This window comes from Spermophilus citellus, assembly GCF_964194105.1.
Source record: "Spermophilus citellus genome assembly, chromosome: 15".
Taxonomy (NCBI): Eukaryota; Metazoa; Chordata; class Mammalia; order Rodentia; family Sciuridae; genus Spermophilus; species Spermophilus citellus.
The window spans coordinates 44734805-44755204 of NC_138195.1; the positions used below are offsets into that span (position 1 = coordinate 44734805).

Here is a 20400-nt window from a genome sequence, read left to right on the forward strand (position 1 = left end):
GGGGCAGGAGTATGGCGGTATCTAGATTTGGGGGCTTTAGATGGTAGAAATGTGTGGGACTTCTGATGGGATGAGGGTGAGGAAGGTCAGGGATAATCTCTGCCTGACTTCTTCTGGGCTTTAATCATTCTGGCTGGGAAACTGGAAAGTGCTGACAGGGTGTGCAGCAGAGGGCAGCTGTGATAACAAAGAATTTCATCCTAAAAGCACCCAATCAGGATAATGATGGTGGTGATGACATGCCCTAATTTTAATGTCATGACATTTCACCAGGGGGATGGAAATGGATACCCTCACTGATGACATTTCTGTTTGGAAGCTCTCAAGATTCCATGTAGGTGTTTTAAAAAATTTAAAATTTATTTTATTTTAAAAATTTATTTACTGATAAAAACATACTGTTACCGCTGTTGAAGGGTGAGGAGTCCTTGCTTCCCCAATGTTGAAGAATAACACCAGAGAAGCACGCCGAGGCAAGGTCAGAGTAGAAATTAGAAGTTTATTAAAGGACAGCAGAAAAGACTTCTCCTGGAGGAAGAAGAGGACCCAAGAAGAGGACCCAATCCTTGAAGGATGAATGTGTTCCCCTTTTTATGGTTTTGGTGATGGAATGTAAGGGGGAAGGGTTGGGACACAGGTGGGCCAAACAAGTAATCTGGGCCGGAAGGACTTCATTATCACTTCTTTGGGATGGGCTATCTCCATATCTGTTGGGGGCTGTTTCCTGGGTTCCATTAACCTTTCTTTGGGGTGGACTTTGGCCTAGGGCTTTTCCGGGATTTCATTAACATTCCATGAGTTGTCCTGCGTTTCCCGCCATCATTGTCAGCATGGCCTCCATTTTAGATTTCACTCGGTATTAGACCCGATTTACCTAGCTACACTGACTACCTAATTTTAAATCTGGCTTCAATACTGTATGCAGGTCCTGGATGCAACTATGCTGCCTTTGGCTTCCACTTAATCAGTGTCATAACAATATGGGCAAAATCATGGAAAACCTATTTAATAGTCAAATGGAAATGAAGGGTGCCCTTTGTGACCCTGATGGGTCCTTTCACTTGACTGTTGTTAGATGATTCTCAACATTGCTAATAAAAATAAAGTGGGCAGCATGTTTGCCCAACCCCTGGTGTAGGAGAGGAAGGAAAGGGGCACTTGGGCCCTTTAAACAGTCTACATGTGCCCTTTTGTCATGCACTCAATGGAACAAATAGTCTCTGAGCTAGGAAAGTGACAAGGGGCAACATACTTTAAAACCTCCAAGCCCTCCCCTAGAGACCATGTTGGCCTAGCCTCTCAGGGGCTTAAAGTTACCAAAAGTGACCTAAAGTTGTTTTTAACAACGTGGCTTGAATGAGAAGCTGGTAACCAACAGGGACCAACTGCAGTTCCAGGCCTCAGTGCCGGAGACCTTCCCTGGAAGGCCCGGGAACCCCTGCCTGGCCAGCAGGCGGCGCGCACGCGCTGTGGGGCCCGGAGGAGAAGGGGGACCTGGTGCCGCGACGGGACGTGCTCGCGGCCGGCAGCGGCGGGACCGCGCACGCCGGGGCTCCGGGAGGCAGCTGGCTCCTCCAGAGCCACTTCCGGGAGGGGCGGGGCCGGCGGCGGTCCGACCTCCAATCTCTGCGGCTGCGGCCACCCTGGGAGCTCCAGCCCCGCGCTCCGCGAGTCAGTCGTGCGCTGAGGAGGAGACGCGGGAGGTGGGACGGCCGGCGAGGGAGAGTACCCTGGGCAGGAACCGGCCAGCTGGTTCCGGCTGAGGAGGTGGAGGGGCCCCGCGGGCTCGGGCTGGGGAGAGCCGGCCCGCAGTGAGCCCGGGAGGCGGGCGGCCGAGGCCCGGCGGGCGCGGGCCGGGGGTCCGGGCTGAGCGGATGGGAGGCCCGGAGTGGACGGAGCGCGGGAGCAGGGGCCCGCCGCCCGGGCTCGCTGGCCCTTCTGTTGTGGAGGGAGCCGGGGCGGGGGGGACCCCAGGTCCGACCCTCGGCCCGGGTTAGGTGCTTGGGGGGCTGGGACTCGGAGACCCCTGACGAGGGTGGGCGGGGCGTGTCCCCTGGTGTCTGCCCGTGTGCACTGCTTTGTGGGAGGCTGGATCTGGGTCCGTGTCGCCTGCTGTGGGAGGAAAGCAAGTTGCAGCAGGATTCTGATTTTCTGGTTTGGGGTGGAGTGTGATATCAGGGAGTGAAATCGAAGCGATCCAGAAAGGGAGAATATTCTGTCTTGGCTGCTTTGGTGAATCTGGGTGGACCATTGGGGCATTCTCAAGCTTTAGAAATAAACAAACTTGTTTCCCTTTTTCAGAAGCTGCAAAAGTGGGGCGCCGAGAGGACGTCGGAAGAGGAAGATGCCTAATACCGACCTTCTGATGTTGGTGAGTCTTTCCCCGAGGTCGTCCTCCTTAGACGGTTCTTGTTCCTGAATTTTTATTTTTAGTCGGAAGGATCTGAGTGTGGGGATTTTACCCCTGATGTTTTCTTTTGGTAGCCGAGCGTTGTTGTCATCTTTTTGGGGAGATTCATGATCAGGATGAATAAATGATTGACTGAAATATATTAATACAGCACACAGAGACCTTAGAATCCCCGCCTCTGTGCTGGAGATCAACTCGGCACCTTGCCCACACCAGGCAAATTCTCTACCACTGTGCTGCATCCCCAGTCCCTTTAAAATTCTTAAATCTTTTTGAAAATTCTTGCAGGTGACTTTAATCTCTTTATTTTATACTACCAGAGCAGTTTAAAAACTCCTGTTTATTCATTTTATGCTGCTCTTTCATGTATTAGATTAGCAGTATTTGTCTCCTAGAGTTTTGATTCCTTGGAAGGCAGATAACATGGTTTACATGTTTAGAGATGAGTGAACAAGTATCAAAGGGCTCTGAATATAGTAAGTGCTTAATAAATGCTTGTTGAATTTTTTTTTGAACTAGTCTTAAGTTGATGCCTGATTTTGTGGAAGCTGTTTTCTTGCTTCCTGAAATCTTTTTTTAATATTTTTTTTTGTTATAGACCGATGCAATATCTTTATTTTGTTTATTCATTTTTTTTTTAATGTGGTGCTGAGGATTGAACCCAGTGCCTCACATGTGCAAGGAAAGAGCTCTGCCACTGAGCCACAACCCCAGCCCCTCCTGAAATCTTTGTTTTTTTTTTTTTTTTCCACTGAGCAGCAAGAAAAGCATTACAAAATGCACAATGACATTCTATTCTTAGGACATTTATGATTCCGTGATTCTGTATAGGCTCTTTAGCGTGAAAGTTGTGGGGAGCCCACAGCAGTACAGAAAAAGTATCTGGGTTTAGTGTTTTGTTGAATAAATCACTACTCTGAGTCTGGTATCTCCTTGTGCACTATCAGTGATTTAAGAACAAGTTTTCCACGGCTGTGGTTATGGCTCAGTGGTAGAGTGCTTGCCTAGTATATGCAAGGCACCACATAAAAATGAATAAATAAAATAAAGGTATAATTTTTTTTTTTTAAATAACAAGTTTCTCTTTATCTCATTAACCTAGAGAGTTGGTTGTTGTCATTGAGAAATTGTCAAAAACTAGTTGTATAGTTCTTATATTAGCGCTGACTTGCTGTAGTGGTAAACCTGTAAAGTCTTCAGGAGGGATAATGAAGAGGGAAACTAAGTTGTGATCCCTCCTGGTTTAAAGTGGTTTTTCCTGAATGTAAGAGCAAAGGAATACTTGGTTTATATACAGAGCCTGATGATAAGTTCTCAAAATATATTCTTGCCCCAAGTTTCATGGATTTTCAGTAGATGATAAATAGCCTTATATAATTTAAAACTTGTATTATAAGAGCATTATGTTAGAAACATTGTAAACTGTAAATAAGAGAAGGAGACAAATCTCTCATGTCCTCTCCTGCTTGCAATAATTTCATCACCCAGACATAATCACTATTAGCATTTTGGAATGTTCATGCAGAATGGCTTATAACAATTGGAAGTTTTTTATTTTCCTCTTATAGATTGATATGTTTACATAAATTATAGATTTCTATATTTAAGTAGGATATTTCTCCATATACAGAGTTGTGCTTATTTCTTCTAGGGCTTATGAGTGTACTTTAGCAGTCTAAGCAGTGATTGCATTTATTTAGAGTATTAACTTTGGAGTCAGTTTTCTTTTGAAATATTTCTCAGCTATTGCCATTTTACTTCCTCACCTAATAATCTAGAATGTTCAGTATTGCTTTGCTTTTTGCTGTAAGGATTAATTTATGTAGGTGTGAGTGGCCCTTGATAGTTATCATTTCCTGAAGATAATGTACAGGTTGTGTGAAATGCTTGTACTGGAAAAGCTGTCATCCCCTCCTTGATTGCAGTGTTCTATAGGCTAAATGGTAAAGAACCAATGGCCAGCACTGGGGTTCTCAACTGGACACTAAACTGTTATGATCGAAGTTCAGCATGCTCTAAATAGTTTATGTGATATATAAGACAAGTTCTTGGGCCTCTGACTGGGAAGAAAGGATGCAAGTGAATGAAAAAAAACCTCGGTGCAGGGCAGTATCTCATAGACTCTCACAATTAAAAACTGTTAATTATGATATTGGGGATGATGGGAGGGGAGGGGAGGGGGGATAGTAGGGGATAGGAAAGGTAGCAGAATACAACAGTCACTAATATGCCATTATGTAAAAATGTGAGTGTGTAACCGATGTGATTCTGCAATTTGTATTTGGGGTAAAAATGGGAGTTCATAACCCAATTGAGTCAAATGTATGAAAGATGATATATCATGAGCTTTGTAATGTTTTGAACAACCAATAAAAAAAATTATGATATTGATCATATAATTATATGATGCAGCTTCTTATATTGCATCTCTGTTAAATGGATACCCAAGTCACTCATCCTTTCTGCTAGCAGAATAAGAGGAGCAAAAGCCAGGAACAAATACAAGGTGGAGTCAGCAATAATAGCATCACTCTTATAGTTAACTTTTATTGAGCATGTATTATATACTAGGTATAAAATATATATATTCTACATATGTACTCAATTTTCATAAAAACCATTTGAAAAATATGCTGGCATCCTTTTTTAATAGTTGAAAAACTATACTTATAGCAGATATCACAACAGTGAAGTAGAGGGCCAGATCATACCTCAGATGGTCTGACTTCAGATCCCTCCCTCTTATCTACCTTGTGCCAATGGTGTATGTTCATGATATGGAACTGAGTTTGCTGACTATCCACTGGGACTGACAGGAGAGGGTTAGTGTAGAACACAAAGATTGGATTGCTCTGCCCTCTAGGGAGCACTTTGGAAATGTTGGGGTGAGGGAGAAGGGAGTCTTTGTCTTCTAATATAGTCTTGTCTGAAAATACATTTCATTATAAAATTTTCTTGTTAGGAACACTATGTAGAAGAAGGGATTGAGAAGGAGGGAGGAAGGGATGGCCTGGGGAAGTACAGAGGAATGAAATCTACCAAGTTATACTGTGTCCTTATGTGAGTATACCGCAATGAATCTCATGTCTGTGTGTGTGTGCACATGCGTGTGCATACACACACACATGATTACATATAATTATAATGCACTAATTAAAATAGCTATGATAATAATAGAAGGGAGATTAGTAGAGCAGAGCAAGTGGTTTGAGGGAGGCAGGAGGGAAGGTGTTGGGGAGTGAGATTGATTATTTTATGTTATGTGCGTGCACAAATAAGATATAATGAATTCCACTATTATGTATAATCATAATACACCAGTAAAAAAAGAAAAACATTAAAATCTTGTTTATTCTACATTGTAGTTAGGTCATTATATTGAAATTTAAAGTTTGTATCTCTATAGATACAATATTATAATCTTTGGATTTCACTTCAGAATAGTAAAGGGGCATTATAAAATATTTGTTATTAAAAAAGATTGGGTTTGATAGGGGTGAAAACTGCTTGTGTGGACAGATGCTGAGAGAACACCTGAAATCATCTGACACTCACACATAACAGCTGAATCCACACGAGGGAGCTTGGGCTGTCACTCCTCAGTGCATTTCTGCTCTCAATTTTGTCCTCATTTGAGGAGGGTGGTTTGCCTGCCTTTTCCCATTTGCTCACATGTGCATGTCAATGACTGTTAATACTTTCCACCTGTGTCCCAGTGAAAATAAAACAAGTATGTTCCTCTTCTGAGAGTCATGATGCTTTCAAAGGGAATTCAAATCCAGCAACTTGGTAGCCTCCTCTCTCCTTCAGCAGCCTTTCTTTTCATCCATATTCTTCTAAGTGCCAGTGGGCGGCGTTACTTTGCAAGTTGCCAAATACTTGTAGTTTAAAGGAAAAGGTACTTAATAAAGCCAGGTGTACCCCTTAGATCACTTTTCTATTTTCCCATTCAAAGATGATGATTAAATTAGCTGGTATCACAGGTAAATCAAGGTTAGCATTTGTGGCCTGGTAGTACTTCGTGGGGTTTGAGTGGTAATTGTTTATCTAGGGCAGTGGTTCTCAACCTGGAGCATGTTTGCTCCCCAGGAACATCTAGCAATCTCTGGAGACCTTTTTGGTTGGCACACCTGAGACCTTCATCTGTTGGGTGGGAATGAAGAATGCAACCAAACATCCTACAATGTACACAGTTCACATATAGAATGATCTAACTAGGGATGTCAGTAATGCTGAGGTTGAGAAACTGTAGTCAGAAGTTCCCTAACAGAGATAACTGGGTGTCAGTGTAGTCTGTGCTTTACTGTAGATTGGCAAATGAGTCTTTTCTTAGAGTTGGTGGGTCTGTTCCCTTGTTACTTACAGTTGTTGTGACTGTGAATCAAGCCCTGCTGCTTTAGAATAGACCTTGGAGAGTGTGTAGCATGGACTGCAGCAGAGCAGAATTCTTTTTTTTTTTTTTAAACTTTTTTTTTTTTAGATTTTTTTTTTTTTTTTTGAGAGAGAGAGAGAGAGAGAGAGAAGAGAGGGAGAGAGAGAATTTTAATATTTATTTTTTAGTTTTCGGCAGACACAACATCTTTGTATGTGGTGCTGAGGATGGAACCCGGGCCGCACGCATGCCAGGCGAGTGCGCTACCGCTTGAGCCACATCCCCAGCCCCAGAGCAGAATTCTTAAGAAATGCTTTTCTTCTCAGTATTTCATCAGTCTTCTTGATTTCAAGAACAGCAAACCTCCCTCAGTTTGGGGTTTTAGTTCTTGGTTCAAAGTCAAATCTTTATATGTCTTTGAGTTTTATCTTTGAACTCCCTGAAACCTTTTTCAGGATTTTTTCCCTCCTGAATTTCAAATGGAATGTAAGCAATAAACTGACATTAAAAGCTCATTCATATTATTTGTGCCTATTTTTTGTTTGTTTATAAAATTAGAAGAAAGATAAAATTCATTGGAACTGGTAGATAGGACATTTAAAATTTATTGACATTTGGGTGGCCATTATAGGATGAACAATATTTGGTATTGTTTCAATCTTATAAATGAAGTGGTACTATGATAACTTCTACAGCCTTTGGTCTAAAGAAAAGGGGAGTTATAAATAGATAAACCCCCAAATCCCAGTATTTGGTTTAGTTTTGCAGTCTGTGTGTCAAGAATTTTTAGTAACATTTGCCTTCTTAATTCGGCATTGCCCAATCTAATATCATATACAGTTTGTACACCTAGGTGGCAGAGTTAAGAACCATCCTGGGGTTAAGAATTTTCTATAGAGAATTGATTTGTAGTGAATCAGTCCACTTGTGTAAACATCGAGAACCCAATTACTGAAAGGAAAACCATACTGTGGGGTGAGGGGAGATAGGAATCTTCTGGAATGATGCAATAGTGAAAGCTGTAAGTAGTGTGTTGAATGTACCTCTTCTCTCTGCACACCCCCACAGCGTGATTGAGGTTAAGAGACTACTTAGGAAGGCTGGTCAGGGTTAAGGAAAACCAATAGGGGATGGCCAGACGTCCCAGGGCTGGGGGGAGCCTTTGCCATTCTTAGGCCTGAGAGGGCAGGGAAAAAAGTAGTTTCTGGAAACTTGACAGAGTTTGGCTAAAGGAGGGGCTAGCCTGGAGGATTGCAGCCACTGTCACCAGTAGCCCAGGAGGAAGGGCATCATGTTTTCCCACCCTCTGATTCCCTACCCAGCCCGGCTGGAAACCGGAGGAGAAGGAAGCCTGGGTTGATTAATTCTGAGGGCAGCCTTGTGAGACGCACAGCAGAGTTGAGAAAGTTGAATGGAGGATCTGGAGGAGAAAGGAAGAGTAACCAGCATGCTGAAGTTGAGGTCAAGTTAGTTTTAAAAGGTACAAGTTAATGCTTGAGCAGAATCTTAAAAATGGATAGGATGTAACTGTTATGGAAAAGAAATATTCCCACTGGTCACAATGGAAGAGTAGATTCAGAGGCAAAGTGTTGTTAAGGCTTTGGCACGCCCAGAGCTGCTTTGTTCCAGTGGTAACCTTAGCATCCTAATTGCCTTCATGAAGGGCCTTTCAAAGGCCTGTGGTCCAGCTGCCTTGGTGCATAGCAATCCCTCCTACACTGCCCTGTTGGGTGTGAGTGCTGACAGTGCTCTCGGGGAGTCTTTCTGCTGTTGGATGACTTCATTGTGGGAAAGTTTTTCATTTGTCCAAATTACTGCATGTGTAAGGATTAGGCTTGACTATATGTAACAGAAAAAGCTTAGTAGAGTTTTTAAAAGACAAGGATGTATTTCTTTAAAGTAAGAGAAATTAGGAGTAGGCACTGTTGCCCCATATGACCATTCCTCTGGGTCTTTGAGGTTCCAGGCCACCTCTGTCTTGTGATCCCACCATCAGTAGTGGGATCCCCTTCTGGTCGAGGGTAGCTGCTCTGGGTTCCACTTAATGAGGTTCATGTTTCATTCAGCATGATGAGGAAAGGGAAGAAGAAGGGCTCATTCTCTATTGAAATTATAGATGCTTTTATATGAAGTTTATTAAACATACAGAAGAGCCTTTAAAGCACATATCTATATTTTACAGAATAATAAAGAAAACAATCATGTAATGTGCATGTTAAGAAATAGAACATTTACCCTGAACCTCTTGTGCCCACCCTGTTACAGACATCTCCTTCTGTTCCTTCTAGGGGTAACCACTGTCCTGTTAGGATAATTATTTCCTTGCCATTTTTTTTTTAAGCCGTGTTATCACCTATGTGTGCATCATTAAGTTTCATTTCTTTTAGTTTGAAGTAAATGGATTTATGTGTATTTTTTGTGATTTTTTTTCTTTGTTGTTCAGTATTTGAGATTTGTCCACATTGTCACATGTCACTTAGTTTACTCATTTTCATTGCTATATGGCATTTCGTTTTAGGACTAAACTGTAATTTATCCTCATTTGTACCCAGGAGTGATATTGCTGGATTGTAAAGCCCATACACCCTTGAATTTGCTAGATGCTGTCACACTTTTCTAAAAAGGCCAATGCATACTGTCAACAGTTTGTGGGAGTTCTTATTTCTGTACAGGTGTGATGAATTTGACATTTATAAGTCTTTTGATTTTTTTTTTTTTTTTTTTTTTTTGCCAGTCTGGTAGGCAGGTAAGACTTAATGTGGTTTTCATGTGCATTTCCTGGTTACTGTTGAGGTCAAGTACCCTTTTAAATGTCTGTTTTAAGTTTGAATTTCCTATTTTGTGGATGTCTCTTTAAAACATGTGTTTTAACAATCGTCTGTTTCTCCTTGTGATTATATTAGATTTTGTTGTAGTATATGTTGAAATTTTGTGCTAGATGTGTACATATTTTGGATTGTTACATCTTACCTAGTGAGTCAAGTTTTTAATCTAATAACTTTTTAAAACTTAATATAGCCACATTAGTTTTTTTGACATGAAATAGGCATATGTAAAATTTGATGAATGAATGAATTTCCTGTTGTATAGGCAGAAGATGCAGAATAGTCCTCCTAGCCCCGTCTTCTGTCATATTGTCATTTGTGTGTCCTGTTGTCCCATGAAGTGAGTAAATTATATTTGAATTAAAAAACAAAAAATACAATGAAGGGCACAAATCTTAACTGTATAGGTCAGTAAATATTTCCATATGGATGCACTATACTACTGTCCAGATGAAGGTCTAAAAGTTTTCAGCACTCCAGTGGGCTTCCCACATTCCTTCCCAATTGATATCTACCAAAAGTAATCATTCTTCTCACTGTAGATTAGGTTTGGTGATTTTGAACTTTAAATGGAAACATACAGTATATTCTCTTCTGTGAATGACATTTAAAAAAATTTTAATTTGTGGTACTGAGAATTGAACCCAGGGTTGCTCTACCACCAAGTTACATTCCACCCCACAACCACCACTTTTTTAAAATTACCAAGCTAATTCCTAACCCTTCTCATTTTTTTTTTTTGAGATAACATCTTGCTAAATTGCACAGGCTGGCCTTGAACTTGTGATCCTTCTGACTTAGCCTCCTAAGTAGCTGGGATTATAGGCATGCACCATTGTGCTGGTGCATTGATCTTTTTTTTCAACATTTTGTCTGTGAGATCTAGCTAGGCTCTTATGTAGCAATGCAGTGTATAATATATACAATGTATAAATGTATCACAATTAATTTATTCATTCTGTAATTGAAGAACATGTGTGTTTATAGTGTTTTGGTTATTATGAATGTTACTGTTACATTCTTGAACTTGCCTTTTGTAACCCTAAAACATAAATATATAAGTACACTTCCTGTATCACAGTGTTATGCCAAACAGGTTTCCAAAGTGGTTGACCCACTTTTCATACCTATTGGGTTTTCTTAATATAGAACTTTTAGATTTAGCTTTGGGCAACAAATGTTAATTTCTGTCATCTGCAAGTAAACACTTGAAGAGAGCACCAAGAACCCTTCCTGAAGCAGCATAGGTACTTTGTAAATGTGAGATGCCCTTCCTTTTGAGTAGAGCCTATATTATAATATTTATAATATCTATAAATATTAATAACATTTGATGGGAACAAAAAAGCCTTGATTTTTATTATTTAAAGGGTCCTGTTATGGTCAAATTTAGAGTTGTAAAAAAACATTTTTAATAGTTAATTTCATGGCTAAAATCATAATCCTCTGGAACATTTTAGAGTTGAAGTAGCTCTTGTGGTTTATTTACACTCTATGCTCACTCAGTATTGGGGAGCCCATGGTATCTGGATGCTTCTTCTGAAGTATTTAAATGTGCTGTTTTGAACTGCATTTTGGCAGATGGTTCTAAAATCGAATAGATTTAGTTTCTGAATTCCAATCTTAATGGTATCTAGTCTTTGAGACATTTGAGGCAAATAGAAAACAAGTGTTCTAACTCTTAAGAGAAAGCAGTCCAGGGCAGATATGAGAATGCTGTGGAGGACTTGTTCCTTGTCTAGTTTTAATTTTTTTTATTTTTAAAAATGTGTGTGTGTGTGTGTGTGTGTGTGTGTGTGTGTGTGTGTATGAGTCTTTTGTTTGTTCAGGGTGGAAGAAAACTTGGGGTGTATCACTCAGTCCATTTTGAAAAGCATTTTCTTCAGATGATTTTCCAAGAATCATGATGCAACAGTTAATAGCTTCTGTTTGAATGACTGAAAATATACAAGTTTATGATTTGCAAACATAGTGGGTAAGTGATTTAATTCTATTTTTTTGGTAGGTAAGAGGGCACATGCAGCCTTCTGACTGATTCAGTAGGTTGTTGACTCAACATAATTCTTACCAAACTGAGGCGCAGCTCCTCACTAAAATGCATTTTATTACCACCATCTGCAAGAAAATGTAACAGAGGTGTGGGAGTTGACCTGTTGAGAGCCTCTCTGGCTTCTTTGTCATTTTGCTTGAACTCAGCAAAGGTTGCTTATCCTAGCTGATTGCTAAGAGGAAAGGAAAATGTTTACCGTCAGAGAATTCAGGCTTATCAATATTTATTAAGTATTTATTATCTGCAGTCATTTTCTTACCTCATTTAATATTTATAACAACCCTAGGAGGAGATGGTAGTGGTTTTTTTTTCCCCTGTGAATTTTTTATTTTTGCAGATGAGCAAATTCCAGTCACATAGAAGTTCAGTAATGTGACAAAGTCTCACAGCTTTTTAGTAATTGCTAAAGTTGGAGCTTTTGATTACCAGTGGTGACTTTTTAGGGCCACATAGCTGCCTTTCTGCAGAACACATCAACGTGTCTTTCAGAGTCATAGAAGTGATGAGAAGTCAGTTCTGGGAGGAATCTAAGGTGACTGTCTTTCTCACATGTCCTAGGGAGTTGCTGTGGTGTGTATTCAGGAATTGCCAAAGAAAAACAATGGTTTTACAGAGTTTCATCATTTTAACAGTAATTGTGTTTCTAAGTTCTTAAAAATAAGCTTTTAGACAGTAATGACTTTCTTTGTCTAGTTTTATACATAATTGTCCTACAAATTTATTTTTCTCCTTTTTTTTTCCCCTCTTTTTCAGTACCAGGGATTGAACCCAACAGATACCCAACCTGTTTTTTTATTTTTTATTTTGAGATGGGGTCTTGCTAAATTGCTTAGGGCTTTGCTAAGTTGCTGAGACTGGCTTTGAACTTGCCATCTTCCTGTCTCAGCCTCCCAAGCTGCTGGCATTGCAGCCGTGTGCCACCACATCCAGCCTGTTCTGCAAATGTCTAAGTTGCTTAGAAATTTATGTTCGATCTTATTTGGAGTTCAGAATTGTACTCTCAATTCTGGAATTGCAGTTTCTGCTGTCTTTGGCTCATTTGGAAACTTTTCAGAAGAGTCCCCCCATCTTTTCTTAAAGAAAGCTCGTTAGTCCAAAGAATCTTAGGGAGCTAGTCTTAGCTGAGAGGACATCCAGTGATCACAGATGGCATTGCTGGGTCATGGTGCTTTTTAAGTGTAAAGCGCAGTGAATGTTTTGTATATTCAGAGATTTGTGCAGCCATCACCACAGTCAATTTTAGAACACTTTCCAAAGAAACCTTGTATTCTGCAGTCATTTCCTTATTTTCCTCTACTTCTAGGAAACTACCAGTCTACTTCTGTCTGCTGATTTGCTTGTTCAGGACATTTTATATTTAAAAAAGTTTCATTGAATTTCATATATGTAGTTTCTCATGATGTGATCTTTTGGGATTGACTGTTTTCATTTATTACAGTGTTTTCAAGGTTCATCCATGTTTAGTATGGGTCAGAACTGCTTTCCTTTTTATTTCGGCTGTAGGGCTTTTCCTGGAGAATTTTAAATAGTGGCTATATACAATAGTGTTTCTAAAATTCTCACCTACCAAAGACATAGGAATCTTGGGCTTACTTTAATTGTAATAGGGCCTTTTATAATACCAAGGCTATGCATTGTTAATTAGGGAATATGGGCCCCAATGACTGGCCTTCAGGACGTCCTTAACTCTTTTATAATTATTTATACAAGCTTTTATGTTTCTAATCATTTCTGGGGAGGGGTTGAGATTGGAGGAATTATAAAGATCTCTAGCTTTTGTTAAAAGATAATGTTCATCAAGTGAAATCATGACCTGCATATAGATATAAAATGAACAAGTTGAGGATTTTATTTTAAAGGTTATTTATACATGTTATTTTTTACATGAGTGCCACAGGGGTTATATGAGGATTTTATGTACCTTTCTATCAGTTTTTCTGTGAACCTAAAATTGTCCAAAATGTCTTATTTTTAAAAAGAAGATTTTACTCAGAATGAGGAAGTCAGGCAGATGTTTTAACTAGTTCAAAGGCCAGTAATATTGAAATGAATATGCAAATGGAGGCAGAACTAGTTTCCACAGTGGAGAGGGAAGTCAGCTGAACCTTACAGGACCTGGCACAGTTCACTGGTTTATAGAGATGAAAGGTAATTTGTATTGCTGTCAGTCTTTAAAAATGGCTCCTTGGAGACTGGACTTGGAAGGCAGACTTTTCAAAGGCAATTTTTTTCAAAGGCTGAGGGTCAGTTGGAGACCCGCAGATAGGTACCTGTTTTATTCTTTAGAACAAATTTGCATTTCAGAAATCTCTAGAGAAGTAGCCTTAGCAACTTAGGTTGTTCAGATGTTTAGTATTTCTCATCTCTGATAGCAGCATGACTTTCAAAGGGATGGTATTTTTACAAATAGTTAAAAATTTGGAAAAATCTGTGTTTCTTAACTCCATGACAAAGGTTTAGTAAGACAGGTAAATGGAGGGAGAAACTCAGCTCTCTTCTTCCCTAGCTGTTGATGTGTTCAGAGAAATTAAGGCTGTTCTGGGTGAAGAACATGGGCTTATTTCAGTAGATCTTATTATCCAAGAAATTCCCTTTTCTAGTCTTCAAAAGTCAATACACTTCTTTTGTACTTTGAAAGATAGACTCTGTGCATATGCACAGTAAGTCACTTAGCTATATATTTTAATAGACTCTGAGAATTCATAGCAAATTTAATAAGACATCATATGCAAGCTTGAATGAGTTTTTCCCTTTGTCCTACCTAGTTGCCTTAGGCCAAGAGTGTATTTACCTAAAAAGCCCATAATCACTCTTTTCCTCTGTATTGCTTGGCATGATCTTCTGCTTATAGAACTTAATTTTATGCATTTTACTCTTCTCTCCTCGTTTAAGTTCCTTAGAGTACGGTGTACCACCGAGCTACATGATGTATTTTAGAAGAGAGGTTCTAAGAATTTAACTTGACATAATCATCCTATGTCTTTACTTCATTCTTTGTCCTGATAACAAGCAAGTAAATAAAATGACCTTAAAGCAATGTTTCGCCCATTAGGTTTTATAAGCTTAGTCACATTGGTTTTCTCTGAGTGCCCTCCTGATGATGTGGGCACATTGTATTCTGTCTCCTTTCTGTAGCCAGGATTATTTTGTGTCTCAGATGGAAAGATGCTTTCCTGATTATTCCAGTATTAAGTGTAGAGCTGTTAATTTTGGAAGTGCTTGTTGAATAGTACTGAGTATGCATATCTGACCCTGACAAAGTATGGCTGGAAGGGAACCTGTGGATTGTTAAACTTTTCAAGATGAACTGCTCAGTTACTGACATCTTGACTCACATAGTGGAATCTTAGGGGAAGTATGTAGTTTTGCTGTTGATTGCCTAAGAAAGTGATGATTCAGTCACTCAAAACATTTCTGAATCATACCAAGCATGGTGGTGCCCCTGTGCTTGCGGTTACTTGGGAGGCTGAGGCAGGCGGATTGCTTGAGCCTAGGAGTTGGAAACCAACCTGGGCAACATAAGAAGACTCTGTCTCAAAAGGAAAAAAAAAAAAAAAAAAAGAAAAATTATGTGTATGTGTGCGTGTATGTGTGTGTGTGTGTACACATTTTCCTTTCCTTTATCTGCAGTAACTACTGGTTACTTGGAATGATGTTTAGTTTTGTTGCTCAGTTCTCACTTCTTTAATGACCCAAGGGAGTTTTCCCTTTGGGCTTGTGATCTGTTTTGCTGATAAACTCTAATGCCTTTTGAAGCTCTAAAGACAATAGTGTTTTCTTACCTGTTTGCTTTGCACTTGAAGTTCTGCAGAATGTAACATGAAAGACAACCACGTTGAGTTACCTTTGGTTTGTGTATTTTTAGAACATAAGTACAGTAAGGATAAATATACTAACTCTTTGGGTTTATTTTATATTTTAACTTCACCCTCTAAACTGAGGTTTGGTCCTTAGACCATTTGATCTTAGGACTAAGGCAGTGGGTGAAAACAGGTTTTTCCTTTCCTCAACAGCCCATTCTTGCTTTAAAGCTCAGATTTCGGCTTTCTGGAAGAACTGCTGGATGTTGAATCATGCATTTGTATTAGAGGTGAAGAAAGTGGAAGGATTGCAGGGTGGAAGATTTTGATTTTCATTAGTGTCTGGCCAAAGAATAAATATTAGCCAGGAATAATTAGTTGATCTAGTGGATTGATGTGGCTAGTCTCTAATTTGGACAGTTGGCAAGAAAGCTTAGTGGGTATCTGTTTCTCCCTTGGAGATCTGGATAGTCACTAACTTTGATGATTGTGTCTAAGTATTATGTTAAGTTAGCTGTTGGATGATTCTTTTATAAAAGAAAGAGATGGGAACATTTTTAAATCATGGTATGCCTGTCAGAAACACCTGGGGGAGGTTTTTCAAAAGACACATTTCTGGGCTCCATACTGCACTTTTAAAGAACCTCTGGAAGGTTCATTAAGCTCCTTGGATGGTGTTGATGCACCTGGTTTAAGAAAAGTGTTGAATAAGAAGTTATATTCTGGCTGGGAATGTGGCTCAAGCGGTAGCGCACTCGTCTTGCATGCGTGCGGCCCGGGTTTGATCCTCAGCACCACATACCAACAAAGATGTTGTGTCCGCCGAGAACTAAAAAATAAATATTAAAAATTCTCTCTCTCTCTCTCTCATTCTCTCTCCTCTCTCACTCTCTCTTTAAAAAAAAAAAAAAAAAAAGAAGTTATATTCTGGCCAGCCTGTGGTAGTGTACACCTCTAAATCCAGAGACTTTGGAGGCTGAGGCAGGAGGATCACGTTTGAGGCTATCCTCAGCAACTTAGGCCCTAAGCAGCTTAGCAAGACACAGTCTTAAAATAAAAATTAAAAGGGCTGAGGATGTGGCTCAGTGATAGAGTGCCCCTGGGTTTAAGCACTAATAACAAAATATGCCTTCCCTGGACTCAAACTAGAGTCAGAGCCCATATCAGAATCTAACCTTTTTTTTTTTTTTTTTTGGTGGTACTGGTGATTGAACCCAACACCTTTTGCATGCCAGGCAAGTTCTGTACCCCTGATCTACATCCCTAACACTTTTAAAAAATTTATCTTGAGACAGGGTCTCTCTGAGTTGTCTAAGCTGGTCTCAGACTTAAAATCCTTATAGGCATGTGTTGCCATGCTCAGCTCATTTTGTGACTTTTGAAGACAACTTTTCAAAGAACTTTCTAACTTTCTTTCTTTTGGGAGCAGATGAGTAGTGTGAGTGGTGAAAGTCTGGCAGAATGAAGCTTGTAGTTTGAGAAGGCTATTCAGTAGCTGCCCACATCCCGGAAGAGTCCAGCCTTTGTGGACACCTCATCATCTGGCAGTGTTGGCTTTCTTGGGAGTAGCGAAGCCCTGGGCTCTTCATTTGGCTCTTGGAATAAACTAGATGAATGGACTTAGAGAATTGTTAGTTTTGAACCTATTGGTCTTCTGATTTGTACCACAAATAGTTTGTTTCTGGAAAACTGCAAAGTGGAAAATGTGGAAAAAATAATGTATTTTTGAACCAGGAGGTTTGAGTCCTTTCTATGGCATTTTGAGCTGTGTGATCTTTGGACTCAGTGCCCTTGTCTATGAAGTACATATCACCTCTGATAGCCTGTGGTGTGGCTTGTCAGAATAGTGCCTATGTGTGCAGTGTGGTTTCAAATAACCAGCCTTTCTCTTCAGATTCAACCCACTACTACTGTCTACACAGCTTAAATAAGAGAGATGTGGGAGAGGGGGAGGCAGAGACTTCCTAGGATATTAACAAAACAAAGCTGTCAAAAATCAGTGCGCCATTATAATTATTTTATTTTAATCAAACAAATGTTGAGCTCCTGCTGTGTTGAAGATGCTGTTTTAGGAGGTGCAGGGGCTATGAGACCTATATACTTTCTTTTTAAAAAAATATATTTTTAGTTATAGATGATACAATATCTTTATCTCATGTTCTTCTTTTTTAACATGGTGCCGAGGATCGAACCCATGCCTCACCTGTGCTAGGCAAGTGCTCTACCATTGAGCCACAAACACAGCCCCTATATACTCCCTCTTATTTGCATTCTTATCAGCTCCAGTACCATAAGAGAGGTCATGTGTTGAAATCTTTTTCTTATTCTCCCTCACTGGGATTAAATGCTTTGCCTCTAGGTCAGATTAACCCACAATCCAATAGGCTAATGTAGTTTGCCCCTGTTTAGCTCCTCAGAAATAACCTGAATTGAGGCATCTCAGGTATTTAGCATATCAGATATTCAAAGAAGACTAACATGGTGTGAATAGGGAAGGAACTTTCCCAGAGCCCAAGTTTTATAGTTAATCTGCAGAGATCAGTAACATTAGACTTTACTGTTTTGAGTGTCTCCTTGAGTAAGTGACAAACTTTCTTGGGACTCTCTGCCCCAAGTCTCTGGTGGTCAGCAATCTGCATTGGGTCAAGCACATTTGAAAGGTATGTGTTATTTTAGGAGCCCAAGGAAGCTGGCTTGTGTGCATTTTGCTTTTGACTGTACAAACTGTAGTTTTGTACTGTGTAAAAATCAACACTGAAATTGCTGTTATGAGAAATAGTGATTATATTAAATTCTCATGCCAGCTCCCTCTAAATGTTAATCTGTAGTTGTAACCTAGCTACACAATTTTTTTATACATTTGTTTATTTTTATGTGGTGCTGAGGATCGAACCCAGGTCTTTGCATATGCTAAGCTCTACCGCTGAGCCACAACCCCAACTCCTAGCTACACCATATATCCGGGATAGATTCTGCCCAGAATATGAATCATAACAGGAAAGCTCTTGGGGTGTCAATGGACTGAAATGTGTTAAGGGATCCTCTGCCCAGGGACACTGAATTATGGGTTGAAAGAGTGCTGAATACTGAGTCAAAGGGCTTGGGTTCCTAGGTTTCACCCAGCATGAGCCTGTCTGTGCAAGGTCAGCCACCCATTTCTCTTCGGGCCTCAGCCTGTGAAGTGGGAATACTGAACTTGATCTCTAATGCTCTCTTTCAGCTCCTAAATCTGATGCTTCCCAAGGGCTGGGGTATTGCATCAGGATCCAACCTGAGGTTTGTGCTGTTTTCAAGGCCCAAAGGAATTACCTTGTCCTTTTTTTCAAGATAGGATGCGTTACCCCACAGAGCCCAATAATTCAGTGAGCTCTCAGTGCTATGAGGTGCTTCTCCACTGGGGACTGAATCTAGATTGTTTGTAGTAACCTAGAAGGACCTTAGAATGATGCCAGGAGATGTAATTTCTATGACCAGCTAGTCACCTACTCAAAAAGTTGTCAAGACCCATCCAGTTACAACCTAATTCTGTCTTCAGAATTAGAGAATTAGAGATTATCTCCTCTTAAAGTATCCCTTTTGAATTCAGGGATTCCCATTATCCTCTTAAGAATCAAACCTATTAACAAGAAAATATATTTTCATTGAATTTAATTATATAAATGTTAATGAGGCATGTCTTCATATTTTAATTTAAAAACATTTAAAAAATTAGATTGCATTTGTTGTTCTTTGCTTTCTCCCTAATATAGGTTCTGTTATTTTTCAGTTTTGTTTTAGGAAGAATTGATTATAGTCATTTTTTGACACTGGTAATCTCTAATTTCTGAGCAAATTAGAAGTTAGTATCTGCAAAAGAAAAGCTGATCTGAGTGATTATTCTTTCATCTTTGCATCATTGTATTCATTATTATGCACACTACTTTCGTGTGTGTGGGGGGGTGGGTAAGAGAGAGATATGCTGGGGATCACACACAGGGATTTACACATGCTGGGCAAGTGCTGTACCATTGAACCACATCCCCACTCTTAACCCTTTGGGTTTGGTAACAGCTTTACCCTACTAAGCAGTTCTTCATAGGGCATACCTTTGATGACAGACTCTGTGGTCTTTCCAAGATTCTGAATGGTACTGCTACTGCTTTGTAGGATTGAGGTTATTGATAGCAACAGTGGGCTCTAGGGGATGGCCACCAAGAACTGTGGGGGGTAGACATTGCAGATTTGGTTGTTTCCGTGGATGGCCCTCGAGGGAACTCAGTACTTGCAGTAATTGTCTGTACCACATTCTAATTACTAAGGGTATTGTCCTAGTCCATTTGGGCTGTGATAACAAAATGCCATAAACTGAGTGGCTTATAAACAACAAAAATTAATTTCTTACAGTTCTGAGGGCTTGAATGTATAAGATCAAAGCAACAGCAGATTGGGGGTCTGATGAGGGGCTAAAAGGTCTCTCTCATAGAAGTGAGTTCATACAAATGCTTCATAGAAACTGTCTTCTTTCTGTGTCTTCACCTGGTAAAAGGGATGAATTAGCTCTTTGGGCTCTCTTGTATAAGAGCACTGCTCCTATGATGAGAGCCTCTGCCTTCCTGACCCAATCATTTCCCAAAAGCTTCCACTTCTTACACCACCAGCGATAGAGCAGTAGGTTTCAAGGTGGAATTTTGGGGGAACATAAACATTTGGTCCATGGCAGGTGTAAATGTTTTCAAGAAGCACCCGTTAAGCACCTGGCCTCTCTAAGCTTTCATGATCTTATAGCAGTGCATATGGATAGGAGCAGAAATATATGAAAAAGAGAAGAAATAATGCAGGTGAAATTTGATAAAAATCAATCAGTCTAATCAAGAAAAAAGCAAGAATACAAAAATTAATATCAGTAGAAAGGGAGCTATCAGAGTAACCCTACAGATGCTAAAAATATATTAAGGTAATATTAC

The 20400-nt window shown here is 39.8% G+C and overlaps 1 protein-coding gene across 6 annotated transcripts in view; it reads left to right on the top strand.

Moving 5' to 3' along the window:
• The first annotated feature begins 1588 nt into the window (after window positions 1-1588).
• Window positions 1589-20400, top strand: part of SGPL1 (sphingosine-1-phosphate lyase 1) — a 49859-nt gene continuing 31047 nt past the window's right edge. For 2 of the 6 annotated variants that reach the window (XM_081267028.1, XM_081267032.1), the window contains exons 1-2: window positions 1589-1703; window positions 2302-2371. In XM_081267028.1, coding sequence (XP_081123154.1) covers window positions 2345-2371 — 27 coding nt within the window. In that variant the 5' untranslated portion in view covers window positions 1589-1703; window positions 2302-2344. Of the gene's footprint in view, window positions 1768-1788; window positions 1812-1970; window positions 1998-2301; window positions 2372-20400 lie in introns of those variants that run through there. The other 4 variants (XM_081267029.1, XM_081267031.1, XM_081267033.1 and 1 more) reach the window with 4 other exon arrangements.